Raw genomic sequence first — 13,343 nt, forward strand, 5'->3', positions numbered from 1 at the left:
CTCATATCACCAGTTTGTCATTCATTTTATTTGTCTGTGTTAAAAATAATTCTTTCCCCTGCATTGAACAGTTTTGAGGTAAAAATAACATTTAAAAGTAAACACAATCTTCATGGTTTAAAAGCATCAAAAATGTATCACCCCCCTACTCCCCCATGTCACCAGTTTGTCATTTATTGTGTTTGTCTGTGTTAAAAATACTTCTTTCACCTGCAAATTTAAACCTTACAATCTGCATTGCGAAATCAGGAAGTCATTGTTGATGGTTTAAGGTGATCACCACAACACTACTTTGAGAAGGGGAGGGGGGCATTGCAGCAGAAGCTGAAAGTTCCAGGGATTCTAGTGTTAATAAATCCACAGTCGTCTCTTTTGCTGCTGTATCTTCTCCTGAAACATTCTGTCCTTCCATTAGACTTTCAGTTGATCTGCTGGACACTGTGAACATCAGCCTCCTCAACCATGAGCTTGTGTGGCTTACCCAGATTATGGAGGACAAGAGTTTATCCATAATTCCAACAATTTGAAAAAAAAAACTTTTCTATAGAATATAGATTTATAGACCACTTTTTCATTGATTTTAAATATTTGTTGCTTTTTACATAAATTGCAGAAGCCAGAAAAACAGGATTTCAGAAAACTGGAATCCTGTGTTGAAATCTGCCCAAATGTTTCAGGACATGAATGTTTTACCTGAGTTTCACCATCTAATCATCTACTAAAGCACAGGTTCCCCACATGTCATTAAACTGTTTCAGTTTGGTTCAATATGAGGAAGACTTCAGACCTCTATCCACAGTTCCTTGATAATCACATTTTTGAGTTTGTATAGAAGTTGCTCTACAGCTTCATCTACGCTTTCTGACATCTTAAAAATTCAACGTAAAGCTCAAGAGAATCATAAATCATCATGAATCAAGTGTTATATAAAAGAGGGATGCAACGGCTGCAACGGTAAACATACTTTTATTTTATATATCTGAAGTCTTCTTAAAGAGCAACATCAACCATCAATCACATAAATTTGCGTTGTAGCTGAAAGTTGGCAGGACAACTTTCAGCCAGTGAGGCCAGGTGGCCCCATATAGTTTAAAAGTGGGCAGAAAATGTGGCCCCTATTGGGTTTGTCCACAGTTTCTGTGGTGACCCTACCTGTGTTTGCCCACATTGGTTAAGTGGACACCCAATGGGTTAGCTCGCTAGCTAGCCAGCCGCCTGGTGGGCAGCAGAGCACACTAGATCGCTACAGCAGAGCTTGTTAGCTAAATATAGCAGAGTTTGCTAGCTCGATCCAGTGGAGCTCGCTAGTTTGATACAGTGGCGCTTGCTAGCTGTATACGGAGCTAGCTAGCCTGCTACGCCAACCACCAAGAGGCTGGCTAGGGTAGCTGTTACGTCCCCAATAGAAAATTGGCCCAGTGTCTAGGGGATATCTATCAGAGGGGACAATAACATTAAAGAGTGGACACCAACATAAAAGGAACACAGTTTATTAATATAAACGGAAACCTGTGTCCTGAAATAAAGCAGAGAAATTTGGTGGTTAAGGTTAAAAGAACAAACCAAAATGGAGTTGGAACCTTGGCCAAAAGAAAAAGAAGTCAGGGAGACTGCTGACCCAGTCATGACAACCGTCGGAGTCAGCAGCTCCCTGCTAAGGGCTGCCTAACAAAACTACCTAATGAACACAAATTAAACAAAGCCCGCAAATCAGAACTACCAAGGTCCAACCCCAAACTAACATAACAAAACCCAGCAATCTAAGATTGCTGAGGACAAAACAAATGTCAAAAACCAATCACCAAACCAACACCACACAAACCACCACCACCCAGCCTGCTGCTCTGCTCCCTGCCTGGCTTGGTGTGGCTGCCTCTGACTTAAATGGACACCAGCCAATCAAGGGAGATTGGCCACACCTGCCAGGTGAGCCAAGGGGAACTGGATGGGAAAGTCAGGCTGCAGCAGCAGGATGTAACAGTAGCAAACTAACCAACTGAGTGTCCACTTTACCAATGTGGGCAGACACAGGTGGGGCCACCACAGGAACTGTGGATGAACCCAGTCGGGGCCACATTTTCTGCCCACTTTTAAACCATATGGGGATCACTGGTTCTTGCTGGATGGATGACTGCGACTACCTCAAGTCAGATATTCTGTCAGAGTACAAATTTTTGGTACAAATTAGCCAAAATAAAATCAAATTTAAAATAAAGAAACAGTTTGTGGATTTGCATTCCTAAATAGCTCAAAGTCCACTGAGAGAGCAGGCGTCACATTCATAAAAAGTCCGTCAGTCATTTGAAGTATTTTTCATTGTTGCTGTTGACAGTTGTGTTTTAATATTTTTGAATAGAATAGAACTTTTATTGATCCTACTGCAGGGAAATTGATTTGTTCCCATAACTCTTTGAAAACAGTAGATTATGAATAATAAATAACAACATTTTCTTTAAAAATGAGGTGTCCAGTGTCTTTGAGGCGCTGGAGAGTCTAAAAGCTGATAGAAAGAAAGATCCTCAAAAGTGACCCGTCCTGCAGCGAGGTGTTTCCGTCTCTGACTGAAGGAGTTCCTCAGGGCACCCATGGTTATGATGTGATGAAGATCGTCCATGATGGATTCCAGTTTCCGTGATGTGATTTTTATTCGCTGTCTAAACAGAATTCCTTTTATTATCCAAGTTTGTTTCTCTAATTAAGAAAACTATTATTATTTTCCGAAACAATTTGGGTTTTTAAATGTTACATATTTTTGTTATTTAAAACATGAAATATGGTTCGTCTGTGTTTATTCATCCCAGGTCGTCATGTGGAGAAGTACGTAGTTCCAGAAGACGACAGCTACATGACAAACCCAGACCTGACCATCAGCGTCCCCATTGCTCCGGGAGAGTCAGACACGGAGTTCCCTGAAGAAGAGGAGGAGGAGGAGGAGGAAGGAGAGGGCGAGGAGGTGCAGAGTGAAGGCGAGGAAGGAGAGGTGGAGCAGGAGGAGGTAGGGAGGAGAGACACGTGTGGCAGAAATGAGATCAGGTGCTGCTGTGACTCGGCTGTTTTTCACTCCTTGGTTGGTTAACAAGTGTGTGTGTGCATGCATGCGTGCACACGTGTGCAATCAGGCCACTTGGACAGAAGTTTTCCAGTAAGATTTTAAATCCAGTAAAAAAAGCAGAAACATTTTCAAAGCTGTGAAATGCAGCATACAATATTTTTCACGTTATGAAATAAAAAGAGAAAATAAAGAATATGGTTTAACGTATTTGTTTTGAGTCTATATTCATTAAGTTAACACAAGTCAGTAATAATTAAAAGTAAATTACATTTGTCTTTGAAAATTTGAAGTATATTACAACCGTAGAGTTTTGGAAAACCATAGAGAAGTCATGAGAAACGGGTACGAGGTTTTAACCCTTTAACACCCAGACCTCGAAATGTCTGCCTGGACTTTTTTGCTCGTTTTGACTATGAAAGGGTCTAAAAATCTCCTACAAATGTTTGCTTTTGCTCCTTTTCCAAGAAGACACTGACTTTTCTATATATATCATCATTTTACAATGTTTTCTGTTTCATAATAGTGTTTCTGTGTGTTTCTGTGTTTCAAGATAGTGCACGTGTTAAAGAGAACCCTGGTCCTCTTGATAACCAAAGTATCTCTACACTTGCAAATGAACTCTGGTGTGGTTCACTTCATTGCAAATGCAAAGTGACTTTCCACAAATCGGAACAAGAATGAAAAGGCAAAGGATTGAAACGGGAAAAGCTCTTTGTATTTGGAGAAGAAAAAAACTGTCCCTGTATGAATGTGACAGAATCCTGAATCAGGTTCAAATGTCAGCTGGATAAACCTGGTGTAGTGAGGAACTGCAGGAGCTTAGTTTTCATAAGATAGTCAGAGAACCAGCAGGATCCACATCTGCCTTGTTTTTCATGGCTTGATTGAAACTAGTTTTGGACAACAGCGTCCCAGCAGCTGTAATTTTGGGTTCACTTCTGAGTAGGATTGAGCACCGAAGTTCGGTTCCAATTAGGAACTGTTGTGATTTATGCGGTTCTGCCAAAACCAAAAGAAGCTGCTGCAATTAGCTCCTTATTTCGATGTTTAGTGTCAGTGAAGGTCTATTTGTTTTAGGACATGTCAGTCACTTCAACTCTGTTCAGTACTTTGAAGTTCTAGACAATCCTTCTGCCTTTCCTGTGAAAGTGGGCGGGCTCTTGTAAGACTGCTGACAGGGTGAGCACATGCAGCGCTCGAATGTCTGAGTGCAGTTCACTGCAGATCACAGAAGTTTGACAGGTCGCTGCGTCGCATCAGCCAATCAGGAACTCAGCTTTGGACACGTGACGTTTTCAGTGACCTGATCAGCGGTACCATACCTATCAAATACAAGCGTTCTCTGTCTGCAGCCAGCCTCCCGCACTTCAGTGGAGCTCGCTTAACACACCGGCAGACAGATAGCCGCTGCGGGGAGCGGGGGCAGCCTGCTCTGGTCTCCTGAGCTGTGATGTTTTAGAACATCACTAGGTCCCATATTTTCCCCCGTCTCGGGTAAATGTGGGACATCCTTCAAACTCAGTCACAGAGACACAGAAACACCGTGGAAGTGGCTGTCATCCAGACCCCCCTCCCCCCACGGTGTTAGGATCACAAAAGAACCGCTTTGGCACCGATCCAAACCTATTTCTGAGTCCACCATTTGTGAAAGTGAATCAGATTAGTCAAAAGAGGAACCCTCAGCATTCCTGCCCATCTGAACTGAACAAACTGTCAGGTCTTTGGGTGTCCTCGATCCAAAAATGACAGCAGTATCTTCACTGGTTTAAAAAAGTCAGAAATAAAAGTCTGAAATAAAAGTACATTGGTGGTTTTTAAATACATCAGTATAGCTGTTGTGGACCCGAAAGTCTTCAAAAGAAAGACATCCCTTCATTGGAACACAGGATGACTCAAAGTTGGTACCTAGCATCACATTCTAAGGTAAATATATGAAGGTATGACAGGTAAAGAAGACTGACCCCTATGTTCTCCATAAAAACCCCAGACAGCTGAGCTTTGAGGTGACCGACCTAAACCTAGTTTCTAATAAGTCTGGCTCATGAGAGAATCCCAAGGCGGGGGTGGGGGTGGGGGGTGCTCTTTTATATGAAATGTACTGCTGCCCTCAATGACCAAACACACCTGCAGCTCCACGACAGCAGGGACCACTTCAACTGGAGGTGGAGCCTCACCGAAGAGTGAAAATATATGTTTTTAGATTTAGGTCAGGTTGAGAAATAACAAATCATTTAGTGATCTACAAAGCTGGCTATGATGTTTCTGTAGGTGGAAGAAAAAAAGGACAAAAAGTGGAAGATTGTGGGTTTGCTCCTCTAAACCATTTATTGAGAAGTGACATTATTGATTGTTTGTTTGGATATTTTAAACATGTGACTTTTACTATTACCTATGTTGAAGATTTAACATTGAAAATATTCTGCATATCTTGAATTTAGAGTTAATTAACATCCTTGTTCCTTCATGAACACTTCAAAGTGACAGTTTGTTGTTTCTAAAACTTCAAAGGAACCTAAAAATACAAAAATGTTTAACTGTCATGACAGCATCATGTTCATATAGTCAAAGCAGAACTATACCGTCAAGATTTATCAGTATATCTTCAGATTTGACACTAAAGATAAAAATATTTTAATTACATTATTATTTAACTTACATAGTCCCACAATTAAAGTCCATCTTCCCTTTGTAATTAACACGTAAAAGGAACCTAATATTAAACTCCTTTAAAGTTTTCTTTCTTGGCATCAAGTTTTGAGCATTTTGACTCACATTCTTTTTCCTGTAAACAACATATGTCAAAGTCACGGCCCTCCAGATCATTTTATTTTATTGTTATTAATGACCCGATGTTATCTTGCTCTTATTTCTAACTTGTATACTTTTGACAAAATATATTTTTATGGAGAGTAAAATATTGAAAGTTATTTAAGGTTTAAGTTGATTTATTCTGGAATAATATTCCTGACGTTTTAATATTCATAATTATGTTAAAAAGTCACGATTTTGAAGTGTTAAAAAAGGGCATTCTGCTCGCTTTTTAGACTATTTTGGCATTTACTAAGATTTTTTAGGCTATTTTAGAGTTTAGCTAATATTTCAGCTACATGCTATCTGTTTGGCTAATTTAGGCTTTTTTCCGTTTTTGAGGATATGTTGAAGTTTAGCTTTTTATTCAGCTACATGCTAGCTTTTTTAGCTAAGCTAAGTAATTTTTTAGCTTTCTAGGCTAATTTGGCATTTAGCAAATATTTTAGCTGGCCATCAGCTTCAGTGTTTTAAGCTTTTAGCTTCAGTGATTTCAGCTGTCAGCTTAATTGTTTTTAGTTAACAATTTCAGCATCTTCAGCTATCAGCACTAGCATCTTCAGCGGCCAAATTCAGCTTACAGCATTCACACTAGCATTATCACAGGTAATGATATATATCTAGTTCATAATTATGTTAAAAAGTAACAGTTTTAAATTTAAAAAAATTAATTTTTAGAGTGTTCAATAAATGTTTATCCTGTTCGGCCTGCGACCTAAGGTGTGTTTTGGATTTTGGCCTCTTGTGTGATTGAGTTTGACAAACCTGCTGTAAACAGACACAAAGATAAAGACACACACACTCAGACACACACTCCAGCAGTAAGAGAGCCGCTCAGACAGAATTGGAGACCTCAGGCAATGCATTATGGTCCTGCATTTTTCTCACTCTGCTGCGTTGGTGATGTGCTCATGTTAAAAGGCGCTCTATTAGTGTGTGTGCCCCTCTATGACTCTAATGCAAGTTATTTGGTGTGTGTTTTGTGTTTCTGCGACATGTGTGTGTACGTGTCTGTCGTCTCCGTTCATCTATTCAGAGCACAGAGAGCCAGACTGAGCCACAGACAGAGGTGTGGGTCTGTGTGCAGTTTGTAAGATTTGGTGTTACATTTCTCACAGGCTGACAACTCTTTAGGAACTGAACTCGTAGACCTAAAGTGTCTTTTTCTGTGGGTGTGTGTGTGCATGCACTGGTATATGTGTGGTTCCTGGGACCCAACATCACACCACCACTTTGGGGACTTTCATATTTGTGAGCTCAGAATGCATTTTTCAGAGTTACGACTTGATGTTGTGGTCAGTAAAAAAGGCCAGGAAATACATTTTGTGCTTTTCAGGCAGGAGGAGAAAAGAATGAAGAGATGTTCCTTCTCACTTCTTTTGTGTCTAGCATGAAATGACATATTTATGTTGCATGTGTGTGAGTGTGTGCACCTGTGCTGACTCAGTTCGTCACCTCCGCTCCTCTTTAATCATGTTGTGCACCTGTTTTCCTCACTCCCTTCTGCTTCTCCGTGTCTCTCCATCACAGTATTTTCCAACCTGTGAAAAGAGACTCTGGTAATGGGGCGGCAGATTTGTTCAACCTCTGGAAAACACACAACAGATGTGTCGACTAGTGTAACATTTCTCTAATGATACTGACTTAAGTGATAAACTGAGCGACATCCTGCTTTAAACTCAGTTTTTCCTCTTCGTTGATCAGTTTAAAAACTCATTTGTTGCATTTTCTTTTCTTTTAGAATATCAAAAGGTAAAAATCGTTTTTGCAATATAATGCACTTAATTTTGGAATTTTGTCAAGAAAATTTTAAAGTTGCTGACTCAAGCAGAGTTTCCTCAAGGCCAACGTTCTGTTTTTTGTGCACACATTGTTTTTTTTTTATGCTATTATACGAGTAAAACATTTCCTATTACACAAAATACAGTGCCTAAAGCATATAATTGCAATACAAATTCTGCAGTTATGATTAAATTCTGAGATAAGACTAAAAAAACTTCATTACATTGGGTGAGGATTCTAATGAAATGTCTTACCTTCATTTTTTTTGTTTGTTTGTTTGTGTGTGTGATTGAGACTGGATTAAAGTAAATGGACATATTCATGCAGTTAGTTCTTATAATGCATTTGAAGGAGCTCGATCCAGGCAAAATATCATGAAAAAGGAAAAACTAAGCTCATCAATTGGCCAGGACCAACTGAATGATGCACTCTCTAGTTAGTTTGCGTACAAAGTCTGCTGATCACACCGTTAAGAGACATTGTTACTGTTCCACACGTCCAAGAAACAATTTTTTTAATTGTGTGAGTAGTAAATATTCACACTGTAGTGATTCTCCTGCTCGTTTCTGTATGTTTTTCATACATAGCACATAAAAACTCAGTCACACTTTCTGCTTTTTCAGTACTCTTGGTATCAAAACGTTCATCTTGTTCAGGACATTACTGCTTATATTTTTTTGTATTTATAAACTTCATAGTTTTTGAAATATTGATCAAAATATGCACCATAGGAAATGAATGAGAAAGTCTTAGAATTTCATAATTTTAAGTATATTAGCAACAAGTTTTTAAATATATTCATGACTATGTTTTCATTTTTTATAAAAAAAATTCAAAAACGTTGGAGTTTAGCTAATATTTTAGCAACATGTTAACGGTTTTGGCTAATGTAGTATTAAGCTTCTGTTTTAGTTTCTGACAAATTTAGTTACTGAGGAATTTTAGGCTAATTTGGAGTTTAGCTAGTATTTAAGCATTGTGCTAGTTTTTTTGTCTAAATTGTTATCTACTGAGGGTTTTTTCTTTTGCTAACTTCGAGTTTAGCTAATATTTTAGCAACATGTAATTTTTTTTTTGCAAATTTTCAGACTAACTTCGAGTTTAGCTTCTAGTTTAGTAACAGGCTAACATTTTTGACTAATTTGATTTACTGAGGAATTTTAGGCTATTTTGGAGTTTAGCTAGTATTTAAGCAATGTTCTAGCTTTTTCAGCTTATTGGGATCTACAGAGTTTTTTGGGGTTAATTTGATTGATAAGTCTGTTCAACGTGCCTTTGTTTCACGTACTCCACCCTTTACTGCCTCTGCGTATTGTTTGAGTGTTTGCTGCAGCGTGTCGCTGAAGAAGCTTCCTGATAGGAGGGAATCCTCATCTCAGAGCCAAATAGAGATGAATTACTACATGTTCTGACGTTAAGTGTATTTGACAGTTTGATCAGTTTGACTGAGGTGATCATATCAGTGACCAACACAACTATCCTATCTGAGTTTGAACAGATGCTGGTTAAAGAATTTAACTCTGGAGTGATTAAGTAACCTGGAGTATGCGTATGTGGGTCACAGCCGTGGCACAAAAAGATCTGGTTCTGACCTACTGTCATGGTTTATAACAGAGAAGGATTATTTTGCAATGTTTCAATTCCCGGTCCCCTCTTTCCCTAAATTCCACAGTGTCCTGGCCCGTCAGGTCATTACATCTGGTCCCCCAGATCATTTTACATTTTAGTTATTAACGGCCTGATCTGATCTTATGCTGGTAACATGTTACGACACGTTCTCATTCCCAAGTCGTCACATATTCACCTTTTGTTAATGACCCTCCGGGTCTAAAATCGGCGTTTCGGGCATCCCCGACTCGTTGTATTTTTACGTCCAATTAAATCAAGGCTCCCCAATCTCTGATCCGCAAACCGGTACCAGTCCGGTACTGGGACGTGGACCGCACAGCTGTCCTAACCCCAACTTTAACCCGGTACAGGAAATTCGGTATTGGACCTGGATCAGTACAGGTTCCAGACACAGGCTAAAGTTAGGGTACTGGCCGCGTTAAAAAGTTATTTTTAGGAAGTTGTGAAAATGTTTTAGAGTGTTCAATAAATGTTTATCCTGTTCAGCCCCCGGCCGAAGGTGTGTTTTGGATTTTGGTCCCCCGTGCGATTGAGTTTGACAGCCCTGCCATAATTGATTTTAAAATAATAACTTAGAAGCGCATCTCATGAGCATGGCAGTGAAGTGAGTAGAGAACACCAGGCAAAGAAGAAACAAATTAAATCCAAAGTTTGAACTCACGTTGGATTTAATAGTGTGATAAGACAAAGCTGGATAAAGACTGTGCAGTACGCAAGAACTGACTCACAAAATGTACATTTAAACAGGATAGTTCTGTTTAAATTGATTTTGCACGTTTGCTTACATTGCACTAATTGACACTGTCCCGTGAGATGATGAACAGGCAACTATCCAGAGTTTACCTCACTTCCGCCCAATTGTTGCTGGGATAGGCTCCAGCCACCTACCCGACCCCAAGTGGGACCAGGGGGTAGAAAATGAATGAATTGTTAGCACTGTTAAAGAGTGATAAATCACTGACTGTATTTTAGTAATGTTGCGAAATTGAATTGAAATAAAAAGTTATATTTGTTTAGAAATAGTGATATATCATAGATTAACAATGATATTGATTATTGCGATGTTTGCCATATTGTGATGGTATCAACATCGTGAGCCATGTATCATGAATATCATTAGTTACCCTGAGATTTCCTGCCCTAGTTATTATACCAAAAGGTTCTCCAGAAAACATCAAACTCTCCTTTTGGGCTACCTATAGGTTATTGTTGCCATGTTACTGGTGTGTGTCCTAGGACTCAAATTGTTTGGTACACATGAACATGATTTACTCCGGTACTTCATCAAAGAATACCCCAACCCCACACCATCAAAACAGCTGAGGAGATTTTCAGCTGCCCTCTCTGGAGATCATCTGCACCTTTTGGTTCCTCACTGAGGTCAGAACATTTGCAAGGACACTTTCCATCCTGGTAATGACCCATTTGTTCTCTTACCCTATAAAAACTGCGACCATAGCAGGAAAAAAGAAGAATCATTGGGACAAAACTTAGGTTCTTTACCTGAACTGTTGGACTTGTCAACATTTCTGGTGCTCTGAGTTAAAATTCAGCAGGCTTTGAAAACGTCTTCAGTTTGAAACCTGGTTTGGTCAAAACCAACCTATCCCGTTCAGTTCTGATGCAACATTTGGCTTAACAATCCAAAGCTGCATGTTTATAAAGCTTACAGCTTGTTACACCTTAATAACTGTGGTGAGAGCAGCCATGCTGTTCAGTATAGAGACAGAGAGGAAAAGAACAGGAAGCAGAGCTGGAGGTAGCAGAGATGAAGATGCTGAGGTTCTCTTTGGGAGTGACCAGGATGGATAGGATCAGGAATGAATACATCAGAGGGACAGCACATGTTAGAGGTTTTGGAGATAAAGTCAGAGAGGCCAGACTGAGATGGTTTGGACATGTTCAGAGGAGAGACAGTGAATATATTGGTAGAAGGATGCTGAGTCTAGAGCTGCAGGAAAGAGGTCTAGAGGAAGACCAAAGAGGAGGTTTATGGATGCAGTGAATGAAGACATGAAGGTGGCTGGTGTTAGAGTGGAGGATGCTGAAGACAGATGGAGGAAACCCATGTGGTCACCAGTCTGTTGCAGAGCGACTCACACTATAAATAATAGTTCTAACTCTCTAATGACAGCTTCCAATACTTCAACAAGCTGTGTTTATAGGAATGTATGTGATCAAGCAGAAGTTTTAGTGGCTGTTAATTATTTTAATAACACTTTTTTAGATTTTTTTAGATACCAAATTCTGTAACTCTGAACTGGATTACAAAAATGCATTTAAACTAGAGTAGGACAAATGCTGCAAAAGCTTTTAAAAAATTAACAAAGAACAATGTTTTTGTGGCTAGTTACATCAGATATACATTTTTTTATTTAAACTAAGAATCATGTCATCAATGAATCCTTAGTAAAAATAAAGTCACCCACTAACTAGCTTTGGAATTCACACTGAGAGGATTTAAATCTAAAATTTCCAGATTCTTATAAAAAACAAAACAAAGAAAAAACTCTATATTAGCTAAAAACACTGAAGCTGATAGCTGATAGCTGAAAACACTGAAGCTGATAGCTGAAAATGCTGAAGCTGATAGCTGAAAACGCTGAAATAGATAGCTGAAAAACTAAAGCTGATAGCTGTAAACACTGAAGGTAATAGCTGAGAATGCTGAAGCTAACAGCCACTAAAATATTAGCTAAATTCCAAATTACCCTAAAAAACTAAAAAAAAAGAAAATAAAAAGAAAAACTTAGGTTAGCCAAAACACCACCGGATAGAATTACCTGGAGGGCCGGATCCGGCCCCCGGGCCTTGACTTTGACACATGTGCTCTATAGAAATGCCGTCCTTTCTTCCTGTTTTTATTTTTTTTAAGTCAAACGGCTGTTTGCTATTGCCAAACATTGATGACAAAATGAACCGGCATGGAGCATCAGGAGCAACTCCCTGGATGATTCCAACAGACTTCAAGAGGTGTTGGTCTGGATCCACAGCTGCACTGAAGTCAGTGTTAGATATGCTGCTGCTGCAGAAGCTCTGCCTGTTCCTTCATTCATCCCAGAATCCTCTAACTCTGCAGATAATCCTCAGCAACAAATAAGACAAAACAATAGGGATTTATAATGCAGTATGACATCATCAGTTATTGTTTATTTTTAAACAACATTTTGGGACAACATATTTTGTCCGAAGAAAAGAAGTGTGTCATTTCAGCTGTGCTCCTTCCGTGCATCACTTTTCCTGCGTTCTGCGGCGGTCCAGTTAGCCGTGAGGTGAAACATGCAAATGCAGCGAGAGCAGCGACACAAACACTCTGACCTGATGTGAAAGGGCAGCGTAAATACAACCAAACTGAGCTGCATATTTCCCCTAAAAACGTCTGTTTTTTGACACTGAGGGGGAATTGGAGTGAAAGTGTGCATTTGCCTGTCTCGGTGTGGCTGCAGCAGAGGCATCGCAGGCAAATGTGGCCCGTTCTGAAGGCTCAGATGTGGTTTGGGGGTCTCGGTCAGGATCAGGCCTTCAGGGTGAAGGTTTGGCTGAAAGGTCAGTAAATACATCATGTCAGCTGGGAGGTGGGAGAGCGCTCGTTATGTGTGGGATTAATGCGTGGGGTGGGGTTGGGGGGGCTCAGGACAACAGGGAGAGCCAGAGAGCATCGCTGCTTTCACAACTCTTTAGCATCAAGTCTTGTTTCAGGCTCGTGTGTTTGTGGTGCTCTCTGTTCTCTCACACTGTTACTGTCGTCCTGCTTCCTGGGACACAAAGAAGAGACTATTAGCATGTTTTTGTCTGCATTTTTATCCTTTTACCTCAGGTTCCAAGAATTGCTCAGATGACAGCAGACCTTTACAAATGCTGAAGCCGCTGTTTAAGATAGTTGTACAAAATTCTAATTCCAAAGTCTGAATCTGCTACAGCTGTGGATTATTAGACAATGACAAATCCAGTCAAAGGATTGTTGTAACCAGAGTCCACGTCAAAATCTGTGTTTATGCTCAAGGCTATCTCAGAGAACTTGGTCCCAGGAGAGCTTTTCAATTGAAACTTCATAGAGAAAAGAATCAGATGA

The 13,343-nt window shown here is 39.7% G+C and overlaps 1 protein-coding gene across 5 annotated transcripts in view; it reads left to right on the forward strand.

Moving 5' to 3' along the window:
* The window catches only part of LOC112141573 (sodium channel protein type 4 subunit alpha), a 261,117-nt gene that overhangs the window by 184,183 nt on the left and 63,591 nt on the right, over positions 1–13,343 (forward strand). For all 5 annotated transcript variants that reach the window (XM_036217311.1, XM_036217310.1, XM_024264726.2 and 2 more), the window contains one exon: positions 2,802–2,995. In XM_036217311.1, the coding sequence (XP_036073204.1) occupies positions 2,802–2,995 (194 nt within the window). The remainder of the gene's footprint in view (positions 1–2,801; positions 2,996–13,343) is intronic.

This window comes from Oryzias melastigma, linkage group LG20 (assembly GCF_002922805.2).
Source record: "Oryzias melastigma strain HK-1 linkage group LG20, ASM292280v2, whole genome shotgun sequence".
NCBI lineage: Eukaryota > Metazoa > Chordata > Actinopteri > Beloniformes > Adrianichthyidae > Oryzias > Oryzias melastigma.